This window comes from Oncorhynchus mykiss, chromosome 24 (genome assembly GCF_057628025.1).
Source record: "Oncorhynchus mykiss isolate SJ-2025 chromosome 24, ASM5762802v1, whole genome shotgun sequence".
Classification (NCBI taxonomy): domain Eukaryota; kingdom Metazoa; phylum Chordata; class Actinopteri; order Salmoniformes; family Salmonidae; genus Oncorhynchus; species Oncorhynchus mykiss.
This window is the reverse complement of record NC_143045.1, coordinates 43,353,432-43,370,000: the sequence shown is the minus strand read 5'-3', so window position 1 is coordinate 43,370,000 and position 16,569 is coordinate 43,353,432. Positions and strand designations below refer to the sequence as shown.

The 16,569-nt window shown below is 46.4% G+C and overlaps 1 protein-coding gene across 50 annotated transcripts in view; it reads left to right on the top strand.

Annotated features, from left to right (window-relative positions):
* The window catches only part of aplp2 (amyloid beta precursor like protein 2), a 142,852-nt gene that overhangs the window by 93,471 nt on the left and 32,812 nt on the right, over window positions 1-16,569 (top strand). For 24 of the 50 annotated variants that reach the window (XM_090219046.1, XM_090219036.1, XM_090219035.1 and 21 more), the window contains 3 exons: window positions 276-434; window positions 1,822-1,980; window positions 12,825-12,924. In XM_090219046.1, the coding sequence (XP_090075172.1) occupies window positions 276-434; window positions 1,822-1,980; window positions 12,825-12,924 (418 nt within the window). Of the gene's footprint in view, window positions 1-275; window positions 435-1,821; window positions 2,011-12,824; window positions 12,925-16,569 lie in introns of all 50 variants that reach the window. The other 26 variants (XM_090219026.1, XM_036961448.2, XM_090219021.1 and 23 more) reach the window with 2 other exon arrangements.

The window sequence follows — 16,569 nt, the reverse complement described above, 5'->3', positions numbered from 1 at the left end:
AGAGAGGTGGAGGGCTCTGCCCGGGCAGAGAGGTGGAGGGCTCTGCCCGGGCAGAGAGGTGGAGGGCTCTGCCCGGGCAGAGTCCTCTGGATACTGTAACAGAGATATAGTCAGTCCTCTGGAGACCGTAACAGAGATATAGTCAGTCCTCTGGAGACCGTAACAGAGATATAGTCAGTCCTCTGGAGACCGTAACAGAGAAATACATTTTGGTTAGGGGATAGGGTAGGGGTTAGGGATGAGTGCCCTATCTCACTATGCTGTGTCCCCTTCAGCACTTCCAGGCCACGGTAGAGTCTCTGGAAGAGGAGGCAGCCAGTGAAAAGCAGCAGCTGGTTGAGACCCACCTGGCTCGGGTAGAGGCCATGCTCAACGACCGCCGCCGCCTGGCGCTGGAGAACTACCTAGCCGCCCTGCAGGCTGACCCACCGAGGGTAGGTTACAGACAACACCCATGGAATCCTTCATCAGTCATCCTCCATATGATCCCTGTTCCATGTTTTATCTAATACCAGTCATCCTCCAAATAATCCCTGTTCCATGTTTTATCTAATACCAGTCATCCTCCATATAATCCCTGTTCCATGTTTTATCTAATACCAGTCATCCTCCATATAATCCCTGTTCCATGTTTTATCTAATACCAGTCATCCTCCATATAATCCCTCTTCCATGTTTTATCTAATACCAGTCATCCTCCATATAATCCCTGTTCCACGTTTTATCTAATACCAGTCATCCTCCATATAATCCCTGTTCCATGTTTTATCTAATGCCAGTCATCCTCCATATGATCCCTGTTCCATGTTTTATCTAATACCAGTCACCTCCATATAATCCCTGTTCCATGTTTTATCTAATACCAGTCACCTCCATATAATCCCTGTTCCATGTTTTATCTAATACCAGTCATCCTCCATATAATCCCTGTTCCATGTTTTATCTAATACCAGTCACCTCCATATAATCCCTGTTCCATGTTTTATCTAATACCAGTCATCCTCCATATAATCCCTGTTCCATGTTTTATCTAATACCAGTCACCTCCATATAATCCCTGTTCCATGTTTTATCTAATACCAGTCACCTCCATATAATCCCTGTTCCATGTTTTATCTAATACCAGTCATTCTCCATATAATCCCTGTTCCATGTTTTATCTAATACCAGTCATCCTCCATATAATCCCTGTTCCATGTTTTATCTAATACCAGTCATCCTCCATATAATCCCTGTTCCATGTTTTATCTAATACCAGTCATCCTCCATATAATCCCTGTTCCATGTTTTATCTAATACCAGTCATCCTCCATATAATCCCTGTTCCACGTTTTATCTAATACCAGTCATCCTCCATATAATCCCTGTTCCATGTTTTATCTAATACCAGTCAAATCCATATAATCCCTGTTCCATGTTTTATCTAATACCAGTCATCCTCCATATAATCCCTGTTCCATGTTTTATCTAATACCAGTCATCCTCCATATAATCCCTGTTCCACGTTTTATAGGTCTAATCTAATATCATGTGGTCCTCAGGCTGCCTGGACACATGTCCTCACTCTCTGGGTGTTTCCCAAATGGCACCCTAACCCTATTCTCTCTCTCCTTCCTGTCCTCTAGTCTCATGTGTCACACTACTGCCTATGGTAGAATCAAATTGATGTTCTAACCCCCCTCTCTCTCTTCTCCCTCCCCCCTCCGCACTCTCTCCCCCTCCTCCCCCCTCTTCTCTCCTCCTCCCCCCTCTCCCTCTCTCCCCCTCCTCCCCCTTTTTCTCTCCTCCTCCCCCCTCTCCCTCTCTCCACTCCTCCCCCAGCCCCACCGTATCCTGCAGGCTCTGAGGCGGTATGTGCGCGCGGAGAACAAGGACCGTCAGCACACCATCCGCCACTACCAACACGTACTGGCTGTCGACCCTGAGAAGGCTGCCCAGATGAAGTCCCAGGTACACACCCTGACCCCTAACCCTGAACAGGTACACACCCTGACCCCTAACCCTGAACAGGTACTCTATGCCCCGTTGCCTATTACAGACAACCCCCATCATTACTGACCAGACAGAAGTGAGCGAGACCATCATAAAGAGAGAGAGAGGATGAAATAGGGAGGGAGAGAGGCCATTATGTAATTTGTCTTTAACAACAGGAGCGTTGCCATTCATGCTAATACAGGAATTCTAGAAGGATGGAGTGATCTACAGTGAACCAGTGTTCTGTCATGGGAAGCTGATTCTAGAAGGATGGAGTGATCTCCAGTGAACCAGTGTTCTGTCATGGGAGGCTGATTCTAGAAGGATGGAGTGATCTACAGTGAACCAGTGTTCTGTCATGGGAGGCTGATTCTAGAAGGATGGAGTGATCTACAGTGAAACAGTGTTTTGTCATGGGAAGCTGATTCTAGAAGGATGGAGTGATCTACAGTGAACCAGTGTTCTGTCATGGGAAGCTGATTCTAGAAGGATGGAGTGATCTACAGTGAACCAGTGTTCTGTCATGGGAAGCTGATTCTAGAAGGATGGAGTGATCTACAGTGAACCAGTGTTCTGTCATGGGAAGCTGATTCTAGAAGGATGGCGTGATCTACAGTGAACCAGTGTTCTGTCATGGGAAGCTGATTCTAGAAGGATGGAGTGATCTACAGTGAACCAGTGTTCTGTCATGGGAAGCTGATTCTAGAAGGATGGAGTGATCTACAGAACCAGTGTTCTGTCATGGGAAGCTGATTCTAGAAGGATGGCGTGATCTACAGTGAACCAGTGTTCTGTCATGGGAAGCTGATTCTAGAAGGATGGAGTGATCTACAGTGAACCAGTGTTCTGTCATGGGAAGCTGATTCTAGAAGGATGGAGTGATCTACAGTGAACCAGTGTTCTGTCATGGGAAGCTGATTCTAGAAGGATGGCGTGATCTACAGTGAACCAGTGTTCTGTCATGGGAGGCTGATTCTAGAAGGATGGAGTGATCTACAGTGAACCAGTGTTCTGTCATGGGAAGCTGATTCTAGAAGGATGGAGTGATCTACAGTGAACCAGTGTTCTGTCATGGGAAGCTGATTCTAGAAGGATGGCGTGATCTACAGTGAACCAGTGTTCTGTCATGGGAAGCTGATTCTAGAAGGATGGCGTGATCTACAGTGAACCAGTGTTCTGTCATGGGAGGCTGATTCTAGAAGGATGGAGTGATCTACAGTGAACCAGTGTTCTGTCATGGGAAGCTGATTCTAGAAGGATGGAGTGATCTACAGTGAACCAGTGTTCTGTCATGGGAAGCTGATTCTAGAAGGATGGAGTGATCTACAGAACCAGTGTTCTGTCATGGGAAGCTGATTCTAGAAGGATGGAGTGATCTACAGTGAACCAGTGTTCTGTCATGGGAAGCTGATTCTAGAAGGATGGAGTGATCTACAGTGAACCAGTGTTCTGTCATGGGAAGCTGATTCTAGAAGGATGGAGTGATCTACAGTGAACCAGTGTTCTGTCATGGGAAGCTGATTCTAGAAGGATGGCGTGATCTACAGTGAACCAGTGTTCTGTCATGGGAGGCTGATTCTAGAAGGATGGAGTGATCTACAGTGAACCAGTGTTCTGTCATGGGAAGCTGATTCTAGAAGGATGGAGTGATCTACAGTGAACCAGTGTTCTGTCATGGGAAGCTGATTCTAGAAGGATGGCGTGATCTACAGTGAACCAGTGTTCTGTCATGGGAAGCTGATTCTAGAAGGATGGCGTGATCTACAGTGAACCAGTGTTCTGTCATGGGAGGCTGATTCTAGAAGGATGGAGTGATCTACAGTGAACCAGTGTTCTGTCATGGGAAGCTGATTCTAGAAGGATGGAGTGATCTACAGTGAACCAGTGTTCTGTCATGGGAAGCTGATTCTAGAAGGATGGAGTGATCTACAGAACCAGTGTTCTGTCATGGGAAGCTGATTCTAGAAGGATGGAGTGATCTACAGAACCAGTGTTCTGTCATGGGAAGCTGATTCTAGAAGGATGGAGTGATCTACAGAACCAGTGTTCTGTCATGGGAAGCTGATTCTAGAAGGATGGAGTGATCTACAGAACCAGTGTTCTGTCATGGGAAGCTGATTCTAGAAGGATGGAGTGATCTACAGAACCAGTGTTCTGTCATGGGAAGCTGATTCTAGAAGGATGGAGTGATCTACAGAACCAGTGTTCTGTCATGGGAAGCTGATTCTAGAAGGATGGAGTGATCTACAGAACCAGTGTTCTGTCATGGGAAGCTGATTCTAGAAGGATGGCGTGATCTACAGTGAACTAGTGTTTTGTCATGTGAAGCTGATTCTAGAAGTGTAGAAAAGCCCCATGGAGTTGGTGGAATAATCCTGTAATTCATGGCCACTTGCTCAGCTGGGCCAGGGGCACGTTAATTAGGTGAGGTGGAAATGTCCGACAGATCTCAACTCCATAAAGGGAGGAAATCGCCATCGCCCCGATCTCGCTGCTTTCTCTTCCTTTACTCCATCTAATCCAGAAGTTCTGTGCGTCCATGAATCCACCACAGCCTACCCAGTAAATATACCACTTTATGGTTAAAGGACTTCCTGCCTCAGTCTCATCCATTCCTCTGTCACCTGACCACCTGTTCACCTTCACTGTCAGTCATCCTACCTGTCCAGCTACCCACACAGATTCCACTAATCTTTCAATGGTCCTTCGAGCAGGATGATGACTGAACCAAAGACAGTTGAAATGGAGGAGAAGGAAGAATTGTCTCCGCTGGAAGGAAGAAAAGAGGAGGAAAGAGCAGCTGAGGGAAACGTCTTGGATCAAATAAAAGATCCAGGAGCTAAGACTTTGCAACAAAGAGGACTTCATCCTCACCCACCAGCAGCACCAGAAGAACCAGGCAAGCACCTGGTTATCTTAAGGATTATGCAAGCCCATCAGAGCTCAGTGGCAATGGATCAACTGTACGTTTCAGCCATCAACCATCCGCTCCAAGGACCGGAAACTGCTTTGGGACGGGAAAGTGGTCCACAGAAAGAACCCATGGAGGAGGTAACTCCCACCGCACAAGTCAATCAGCTTCCTGAGGCAGGCTCCGCTCACCCCTTAACTAAAGGGAAATCGTCGAGGCACTCTAGACGGAGAGGGTGTTCGACCAGTGGATGGATACCCCTTTGGAAGTGGCCATGGCAACCGCCATTCACTATCCCTCAGTGATTCACAGACCGCTGTCCTACAAGAGAGGATGAACCTATTAGCATTGGAGGAAAATTAACGTCAGGTTGAGGAGGAACGACAGGCTGACGAACAATGTCACCAATTGGATGTGCTGACCCGTAGAGCTCTACAGGAACGGGAATTCATTGCCAAGGACCTGGCACAGCAGCGTCAAGCCAGAAGGGAATTGAAGGAGGCGCGGATGGTCTCATTCTTCCTGGAGAGGAACAAACAGGGAGTTGACCTGACCACCCTTCCACATGGACTTGACTGGTCTGCCTTTCCCAATCTGCTCCTCTGGTACAGCATGGCACACAGTCCCCGGAGGCTCCGGGGTCAACAGCCAACACGGGGGACAGGCCGCTCCGCCAACGCCCTCTGTACCAGTGACACAAGTTAGCATTCCTCCTTCATCTGGACAAATCACCACTCCTTCGCCTTTCCGCCAATTACCAACTACAAGTGAGCGATACTACAAGTGTGCCCATAGCCATAAGGCAGAGACCTGCACATTGAGGAAACCCTGCAATCGCTGTAAGGAAATCCATCTCAGTGTTGCATGATGTAATTCCCCAAGCACAGAAGGAGCAGAGTATGGTCATGGTAGGAGCCACAAAGGAGCTCTACCTCGACCAGCAGAACCGATCTCCAAGGGTCATGTTGAAGGTGGTAAAGGTCACTGCAAAGAGAAGGGCGGAGCACGCATACATTTGCTGTTCCAGATGATGGGTCTGAAAGAACAATCATTCTCCCGGCTGCCGCCTGTCAGCTTAACCTGGAGGGAACCCCCGAGACCCTTAACCTCAGAACGGTGCGACATGATGTCATCCAAGTGAAAGGTTCTGCGTTTCACCTTCAGGACAGCGGGACGTGGCCTATATCATCACCAGAGCACTCCTGCCCAGTAAGTGTACTACAGAAACAATATCCTAATCCCCGAGGATTGCCCCTTCCTAACCTGGCCAGGGTTGCACCACTCATCCTGATTGTGTCAGACTACCCACATCTCGTCACCCCAACTGAGCCTATACGAGCTGGACCAGAAGGAGGGCTCGTTGCTATCCATACGTCCTTGGGTTGGGCTGTGCAAGGTCCAGCCCATCTACTTCTCTCCACCCAAGTTGTACAGTCACAGCAAGTCCTCTCCTCTCACCAAGGAAATCCAGCTCCAACCCCTTGTGCAGCCACTGACCTCCTTTGTAATGTAGAGATGCTCTGGAAGATGGACACCTTCTCCAACCGGAAGCTACAGGAGGTCACTCGCTCGAGACATGACTCCTCTGCATTAGACCTCCTGGAGAAGAGCACCACTGAACTGGATGGCGTTCAGAGGTACGCGACCTCACTGCTACCAAACCATCCTCCTCTGGCAACCACGACACAGGCTGTACTCCTACTACTGCGTGAAACGGAGCGACGCCTGGTGAAGAATCCTGAGCTTGCTGAATTTCATTACCTTGTGAGGCTATGTCACCAAAGTGACAGCTCATGAAGAAGGAAACCCGCTCAGCGAATCCTGGTATCTCCCTCACCATGTAATCCAGCAACACGGTGGGAAGTACAGACTTGTCTTCAACTGTTCATTCCAAGCTGCTGGTCAAAGCCTGAATGACTGTCTACTCCCCGGACCAACCTTAGGTCCTTCCTTACTCGTTGTCCTTCTCTGGTTCCGGCAGCACTCTACAGCCATCAGTGGAGACATCAAAGCCATCTTTCATCAGATTCGTTTACTGCCTTCTGACACCACACTGCTCCGGTTCATATGGCGAGATATGGAATGAGACTCAGAGCCCACAATTTATGAATGGCAGGTACTCCCATTTGGCACCACCTGCAGTCCTTGCTGTGTTATATAGTCTTTCTGCAGAGACACGCACGGGAGCACCCAGACAGTGATGTGGATAACTGCTTACAGAGTGTCCCATCCACAGCTGAAGTGAAAGCACTCCTTGATAAAGTACGGAATCTCCTGTCCAAAGGGGGATTCGAGGTCAGACAGTGGGCGAGTGACAGAGCGGAGGTTATCCAGCACCTCTTGCCACAAGCCAAGTCCAGTAGCAGTGAACTATGGCTATCGCAGTCTGGCGCTAACCCACAAGAGCCGACGCTAGGACTGAGGTGGAGCTGCATACCGGATAACCTGGGGTATAAGCACCGCTCAGCCCTGAGTACCGAAACCCACACTGTGCACCATCCATCGGACCCTGGCCAGTAAATACGATCCCCTTGGGTATATCCTGCCATACACAATCCGAACCAAAGTCTTAGTCCAGGACCTGTGGCAGACCGAGGGACTGGGATGAACCGATCCACCTAGTGGAACGATGGATCTGTTGGGAAACAGAGTTAACGGAGCTCTCTGAAGTCCAAATGCCAAGATGTTATGTACCACTCTGTGCTGACCAACTGGGATCATGCCTGTAACTGCATGTGTTCTGTGACGCTTCGGAGCAAGCTTATGGGGCGGTTTCCTATCTAAGAGTGGAGGATAAGGCAGGCCACACCCAAGTCTCCTTTGTCATGGCCAGGTCCAGGGTCGCACCTAAGAAGCAATTGTCAATGCCTAGGCTGTAACTCAGCGCTGCCCTTTCCGGAGCCCAGTTGGCCTCTAACTTGCGAGCCGAGCTCACCCTGCCAATCCAAAGGGTCATTTACTGGAGTGATTCGACCACTGTATTGACCTGGATCAAGTCGGAGTCCTGCAGGTATAAGGTGTTCGTCGGAACTCGCATTGCGAAAATCCAAGACTTAACAGAAGTCCAGGACTGGAGGTATGTAGACAATCCTGCTGATGACGTTACTCGTCATGCACAAGCAGTAGACTTCCCTGAGGAGCTAAAAGCTCTGAAAGCCGGTAGGGAAGTGGCTAAGGACAGCCGTCTTCTCTCTCTTGCTCCAGAATATGACCCAATCCTCGGAGTGATCAGAGTCGGAGGGAGGCTGCGCCAAGCAGAAGTCTTGGATCCCGATGCAATCCACCCAATTATCCTTGACTCCAGACACCCTATTTATCAGCCTCCTCATCAAGAGTTATGATAAGAGGCTTCTCCACCCAGGGCAGAGAGTCTATGGGGAGATGAGGCGGAAGTACTGGATACTTGGAGAACGAGGAGCCATTCGTAAGCACCAATACGCCTGTGTGGAATGTCAGAGATGGCGGGCCGGAACCACTGTCCCCAAAATGGCAGATTTTACCCCCTGCTCACATGCGCCTCCTCAAACACCCCTTCTGGTCAACAGGAGTAGATTGCTGGGGCCTCTTGACAATCAAGCTAGGTCGTTGAGTGGAAAAGCGCTGGGGCATTCTATTCAAGTGTTTGACAACCAGATGTGTCCACCTGGACCGACTGGAGAGTTTGGGTACTGAAGCCTTCCTCATGGCCCTGCGGCGGTTTATCTCCCGACGAAGGAAACCCTACGAGATCCTGGCTGACAGAGGTACGAACTTCAAGGCAGGAAAAACCAGGTTGGAGGAAGCCTTCCAAGCCATGGAACCCAGCCTCCAGGATCAGCTGATGGACCAACGAATCTCATTCAAATGTAACCCTCCAGGAGCTCTTCATTTTGGAGGAACATGGGAGCGAGAGATCAAATCCGTAAAGACGGCCTTACGAGTCGTCCTGCGGGACCAAACTGTCACAGAAACTGTCTTGCGGACCGTCCCGATAGAGGTGGAAGGGATACTGAACTCCAAACCCTTGGGATATCTCTTTGCAGACATCGCTGACCCCGATCCGGTTACACCGAATATGCCCTTGATGGGACGCCGAGATGCGTCACTTCCTCAAGCCATGTATGCTGATACCAACCTCGTTGGCAGACGCCGGTGGCGACACAGCCAGATCTTGCCTGACCATTTCTGGGCCCGATTCATTCAGGATTACCTACCAAGCATACAGCACAGAGGGAAATGGTGGAGAGAAATGGCCAGCCTGGAAACTGGCCAAGTAGTAATGATAGTGGACCCTCAGCTGCCTCGAGCCTCCTGGCCGATGGGCCGTATAACTAAGACTATGCCTGGGACCGATGGTCGTGTTAGATCAGTGGAGATCCAGGTGAAGAACCGGACATATATCCGGCCAGTTGCCCGACTAATTCCTCTCCCTGAGATGACAGAGGACGGGGAGCAATGAGCCTTTTTGAGGAGTGTGGAATTTAACACATTTCTGGGGTGGCTGTAGAAAAGGCCCATGGAGTTGGTGGAAGAATCCTTTTATTCATGGCCACTTGCTCAGCTGGGTTAGGGGTGCTTTAATTAGGTCAGGTGGAAATGTCAGACAGATCTCAACTCCATAAAGGGAGGAAATCGCCATCGCCCCGATCTCGCTGCTTTCTCTTCCTTTACTCCGTCTAATCCAGAAGTTCTGTGCGTCCATGAATCCACCACAGCCTACCCAGTAAATATACCACTTTGTGGGGTAAATAAACCAATTGATGGTTAACGGAATTCCTTCCTCAGTCTCATCCATTCCTCTATCACCTGATCCGTGACCACCTGTTCACCTTCACTGTCAGTCATCCTACCTGTCCAGCTACCCACACAGATTCCACTAATCTTTCAAGAAGGATGGAGTGATCTACAGTGAACCAGAGTTCTGTCATGGGAAGCTGATTTCTGTAGGTCATCTTGTTGGAGTTGTTTATTTCTCTTCTCTACATCCTGTTTATCAGCAGCTGTAAATTCTCTCTTCAGCCATCAAATCCCCCTGACGTTCTAGCGACATTCAGCTCTGCACAAGCCAAACAGACTGGAACATTGTGAGCTTTGAAGTCTCTTTTCTTGTGTGAATTTGACATGTGACTCCAAAGTACATTCTAAGAAAAGCCTTGGTGCTTTGTGAGGGCTGGCGTTGTGGTCTGTTTTATATAACCGTAACAGTTATTGGAGTGCCTGGGATTAACCCGGCTCTCTGTCCATTCCTACAGTGGCTATTCCTTTAAAAGTTGTCATACTGCTGCACAGCTTGCATGATGTCATAGTATTTTACTGTCATCCATTGTGGCCATTAATGCTAGTCCCCCCCCCCCCCAGAGGGCATCTTTGAGAAGCTTGTTGGTGTTTGTTTACTATTCCAAATGATCCTCTAGACTTTGTGATTGCTGTCAGGGGTTCAGACATTATGATTGCTGTAACCGATCAGGAAGAGCATATTCCAAGGTTTTTAATGAACCTAGTTTTACCAAACAACACAAAATATTTTACAGATGGTCTCTGTTTCAAAATGTAATGTTTTCCTAGAATAACCCCAGCTACATGCCTACTGATGACAATACCCATCTGGAGGCAGATTTCAATACCCATCTGGAGGCAGATTTCAAAACCCATCTGGAGGCAGATTTCAAAACCCATCTGGAGGCAGATTTCAAAACCCATCTGGAGGCAGATTTCAAAACCCATCTGGAGGCAGATTTCAAAACCCATCTGGAGGCAGATTTCAAAACCCATCTGGAGGCAGATTTCAAAACCCATCTGGAGGCAGATTTCAAAACCCATCTGGGGGCAAATCTCCTTTCTGCTGTATTCCGTTATATTCGATCCTGTTTCTATTGTATAGGGCTGGGGAATGTAAGCATGTGATGTCTGCTAAATTAACTATTTCGTTTAATTGACAAGGCACAGCCATAACCTTCTCTAATATAGCACAGGTAAATCTGAAAACGTTCTGTTCTTTTGAAATAAATTGTTAGCATCATGTTTTTTTTATGACCTTCCTAAACAAAATATGTGAACGGATTTATTTGTGATTGTGTATATTAAATGCATTTATTAGGCTGGCTACTGGTTGGCTGGCTACTGGTTGGCTGGCTACTGGTTGGCTGGCTACTGGTTGGCTGGCTACTGGTTGGCTGGCTACTGGTTGGCTGGCTACTGGTTGGCTGGCTACTGGTTGGCTGGCTACTGGTTGGCAGGCTACTGGTTGGCAGGCTACTGGTTGGCAGGCTACTGGTTGGGTCCCGGCTATTCTACAGTTATTGTACATATAGTGCATCAGACCATCATGGTGCTTTGAGGATGAAATGCTCAAGGTATTAGCCTTTCATGATATTTATCTCTCAATGTAGGTCTTCTGCAAGAGTGTAAAGTTCATGATATTTATCTCAGTGTAGGTCTTCTGCAAGAGTGTAAAGTTCATGATATTTATCTCTCGGTGTAGGTCTTCTGCAAGAGTGTAAAGTTCATGATATTTATCTCTCAGTGTAGGTCTTCTGCAAGAGTGTAAAGTTCATGATATTTATCTCTCAGTGTAGGTCTTCTGCAAGAGTGTAAAGTTAATGTATTTGTTGAAGAAAAGTCAGGGACAGGTGGATTATTTTTAATTGAAATGAAGTTATTGAAATGACATGGCTCTGTAGATGGAAGAGTCCTGTTTACAGTAGCTGTTTTAGAGTTACATACTGGCATAAACTGGCAATATACAGGATATCCATCAGTCATTCATTCATTTGTCATCACACAGAATACAAGTCATCCGTGTCATTAAATACAGTCAATAACTTTAGTTATAAAACATAATAACACAGAGAGCCTTGAATAATTAAACTATTAATTAACCAAAACATGTCGGCTAAAGCGATTTTTTTTTTAAATTCACAAATGCATTTGATTGTTTTTAATATCGGCCGTGCTAGAGAATTTAAAACCTCTTTTGTTAGAACAGACTATATTGATTATGTTGATTATTGATTATGTTGATGATTGATTATGTTGATTATTGATTATGTTGATTATTGATTATGTGCAGTTTCTGTTAGAAATGAAATGTTGCTTAATTCAATTGATGAATATTATGGTGTTTCTCTACTACAAAAAAAAACTGAAATCCATTTGACAGTAGCCTATGGACTCAGGGTTTTATTAGGTCAATATGGCGCTGTACAACGTGACTGGTCAGGAGGTAGGCCTAGGCTTCTAAGTGACTGCAAGTGAAAAGAAAAATAATCTTAACATTTCCACACCCTAATTCTAGTCTAACCAATACCCAAACGGAGATCTGATTGATTTATCAAAACCAGTCCCCCATGCTTGTCTCAGAGCAGTGTGAAACGGTGCTGAAATAGTTGACCACACGCGGGTAGGCTATTTCTTCAAAACAATTGGATGACTTTGGGAGTTTCAGTAAGCAACAACTTGTTTTCATTAGCCTACTTTTTTCCAATATTTCTGTCATTCAGTGAAATTTTTTCCCGTAGTACTTCGTTATGGATCTATCTAGATATGGTTACAGAACAGTGCATGTGGTGGGCTGTGCAAAGAGACGGGAGAAGTGACATGCCTGGCAAACATCCATTAATACATTTAAAGTCCCTAAACTCAGCAAGCGTCTATTGTCCTGCTGATAGCCCATTGAGAATCGATGGTCTCGCTGTCCCCGTCTGTCTCTTCAGCTCAGAAGGGCAGACTCACTGGTGGAGAGAAATCTCTATGTAATTGTAGAACTAGGCTGTTTGTCAAACATCAAGTGGAAGGTAGGGCCTAGATTAAATCAGATCAAGCGTAATCCTACAATAGGCAACACTCAGCTGGTGTGTTTTGACGGTGTCGGAGGTGTGACTGTGTTAGAACTGTCAAATTAGTGAGCGGCTGTTTGTGCGATCATTGTCACGAAGTCACAGCCGTGTGTGTCCTATCTCAGGTGATGACCCACCTACGTGTGATCGAGGAGAGGATGAACCAGAGTCTGTCTCTGCTCTACAAGGTTCCCTACGTTGCCGAGGAGATCCAGGATGAGATTGGTGAGTGCTGTACGCGTACGCACACACACACACACACACACACACACACACACACACACGCTGGCCAACCAGGACGGAGGGGGCCGGCCAACCAGGATGGAAAAGTATGGGAAAATGAACTGCACAGCTTCCAGAAAACAGTCCTTTTCAAACTAGAGGTTTCGTGGCTAATTGAGTTAAGACAGTAATTCTGCTCATAGATGATGCATGTAGGAACTACACATTGACACATCCAACCCAAAGAGGGACGTTTAAAACATACTTACTTGCCAAAGTACTGAGGCAATCCAATAAAATGAACAGGAATCAAATCAAAGGAACAGGAATCAAATCAAAGGAACAGGAATCAAACAAAATGAACAGGAATCAAATAAAATGAACAGGAATCAAATAAAATGAACAGGAATCAAATAAAATGAACAGGAATCAAACAAAAGGAAAAGGAATCAAACAAAAGGAACAGGAATCAAATAAAATTAACAGGAATCAAATAAAATGAACAGGAATCAAATAAAATGAACAGGAATCAAACAAAAGGAACAGGAATCAAACAAAAGGAACAGGAATCAAATAAAATGAACAGGAATCAAATAAAATGAACAGGAATCAAACAAAAGGAACAGGAATCAAATAAAAGGAAAAGGAATCAAATAAAACAGCTATATGACATTATACGTCTGTGCTATGATTTTTGACAAGTTTTGGAACATTTAGTTGTTTCTAGCCTCCCAACAGTCAAGACTGAACCACTTGAACAGGAGGATGTGGTCAACGGCAGGAGATGAGAAGGCCCTCCGAAGGCAGGCAGCACAGTTCACTCTTCATTCAAGGCGTCTCACCGGCTCTTTGCCATCCCTGCCGCCGGACTGCCGGGACGATTTCTACAGTCTCCTGACCCAATGAGGAAGACTACAGAACGCATGGCGAGCCTTCATCACTAAGGAGGTTTCCTCCGAGGGGTATGAGCAGACTGTCATCCCGAGTGAGCGGAGAGACCGCCATAACGAGTCAACGTTGACTCGTTATGGCGGTCTCTCCGCTCACTCGGGATGACAGTCTGCTCATACCCCTCGGAGGAAACCTCCTTAGTGATGAAGGCTCGCCATGCGTTCTGTAGTCTTCCTCATTGGGTCAGGAGACTGTAGAAATAACAAAAATAGGCCGGTTGAGCGATATGTTTTGAACATCAAATCACAGGAAAACCCCGGCCCAAATTACATCCAGGGACCTGGTCTAATATATTAGTAAATTCCTCTCTGTCTGTCTGTGGCTGAGCAGGTAATGAGGAGGTAATGGAGCTTCATAGCATAAATACAGAACAGTGTATTAGTTATGCTTCTCAGTGTGTCTCAGCTTGGGAAACTAAACCCGCATAACTCTGCAACATTTGGTCTGTGTTCCGTTTGACTGTGAACTCAAAACGTATACAAGATGAGAGGAAACGAAATGAGAGGAGCAGGGAGGTTTGGGGATCTGAAATGTCTTCCTGCTGCGTCTCTAGATGTTTGTCATTTTTGATTTAGATTTGTAAAAGAGGTGTGTGTGTGTGTGTGTGGCGTGTGTGTGTGGGGTGTGTGGGGTGTGCATCTACTGTAGATTAAAGTGGGATGCTTTGACAGAACTGGGTCACAGTACAGTGCTGTTTCTCTTTCTCTCTGTCTCTGTGTGTCTGTCTCTAGCTCTCTCCCTCTGTATCTGTGTGTCTGTCTCTAGCTCTCTCCCTCTGTGTCTGTGTGTCTGTCTCTAGCTCTGTGTCTGTGTGTCTGTCTCTAGCTCTCTCTCTCTCTCTCTCTCTCTCTCTCTCTCTCTCTCTCTCTGTCTGTGTGTCTGTCTCTAGCTCTCTCCCTCTGTGTCTGTGTGTCTGTCTCTAGCTCTCTCTCTCTGTGTCTGTGTGTCTGTCTCTAGCTCTCTCCCTCTGTGTCTGTGTGTCTGTCTCTAGCTCTCTCTCTCTCTCTGTCTGTATTTAGCTCTCTCCCTCTGTGTCTGTGTGTCTGTCTCTAGCTCTCTCCCTCTGTCTGTGTGTCTGTCTCTAGCTCTCTCCCTCTGTCTGTGTGTCTGTCTCTAGCTCTCTCCCTCTGTGTTTGTGTGTCTGTCTCTAGCTCTCTCTCCCTCTGTATCTGTCTCTAGCTCTCTCCCTCTGTATCTGTGTGTTTGTCTCTAGCTCTCTCCCTCTGTATCTCTGTATCCCTCTCTCTCTCTATCAATTCAATTCAAGGGTCTTTATTGTCATGGGAAACATATGTTAACATTGCCAAAGCAAGTGAAGTAGATAATATATAAAGTGAAATAAACAATAAAAATGAACAGTAAACATTACGCTCACAGAAGCTCCAAAATAATAAAGATATTAAAATGTCATAGTTAAAGTAAAAAAGGGAAAATAAATCAACATAAATTGTTATTTATATTTACAATGGTGTTTGTTCTTCACTGGTTGCCCTTTTCTCGTGGCAACAGGTCACAAATCTTGCTGCTGTGATGGAACACTGTGGTATTTCACCCAGTAGATATGGGAGTTTATCAAAATTGGGTTTGTTTTCTAATTCTTTGTGGATCTGTGTAATCTGAGGGAAATATGTGTCTCTAATATGGTCATACATTTGGCAGGAGGTTAGGAAGTGCAGCTCAGTTTCCACCTCATTTTGTGGGCAGTGTGCACATAGCCTAGGCTGTTTTCTCTTGAGAGACATGTCTGCCTACGGCGGCCTTTCTCAATAGCAAGGCTATGCTCACTGAGTCTGTACATAGTCAAAGCTTTCCTTAGGTTTGGGTCAGTCACAGTGGTCGGGTATTCTGCCGCTGTGTACTCTCTGTTTAGGGCCAAATAGCATTCTAGTTTGCTCTGTTTTTTTGTTAATTCTTTCCAATGTGTAAAGTAATTATCTTTTTGTTTTCTCATGATTTGGTTGGGTCTAATTGTGTTTCTATCCTGGGGCTCTGTGGGGTGTGTTTGTGGTTGTGAACAGAGCCCCAGAACCAGCTTGCTTAGGGGACTCTTCTCCAGGTTCATCTCTCTGTAGGTGATGGCTTTGTTATGGAAGGTTTGGGAATCACTTCCTTTTAGGTCGTTGTAGAATTTAATGTCTCTTTTTTGGATTTTGATAATTAGTGGGTATCGGCCTAATTCTGCTCTGCATGCATTATTTGGTGTTCTACGTTGTACACGGGATATTTTTGCAGAATCTGCATGCAGAGTCTCAATTTGGTGTTTGTCCCATTCTGTGAATTCTTGGTTGGTGAGCGGACCCCAGACCTCACAACCATAAAGGGCAATGGGATAGATTCAAGTATTTTTAGCCAGATCCTAATTGGTATGTCGAATTTTATGGTCCTGGTGACTGGACCTTTTTTGGAACACCATTATTTTGGTCTTACTGAGATTTGCTGTCCAGGTCTGGCAGAATCTGTGCAGAAGATCTAGGTGCTGCTGTCGGCCCTCCTTGGTTGGTGACAGAAGCACCAGATCATCAGCAGACAGTAGACATTTGACTTCAGATTCTAGTAGGGTGAGGCCGGGTGCTGCAGACTGTTCTAGTGCCCGCGCCAATTCGTTGGATTGCCAGAATGCGTACTCGGAGAATGCGTTGACCAGCAGTGTCTTCACAGACATTTTCAACCTCTCCCTGACTCTGTCTATAATATCTA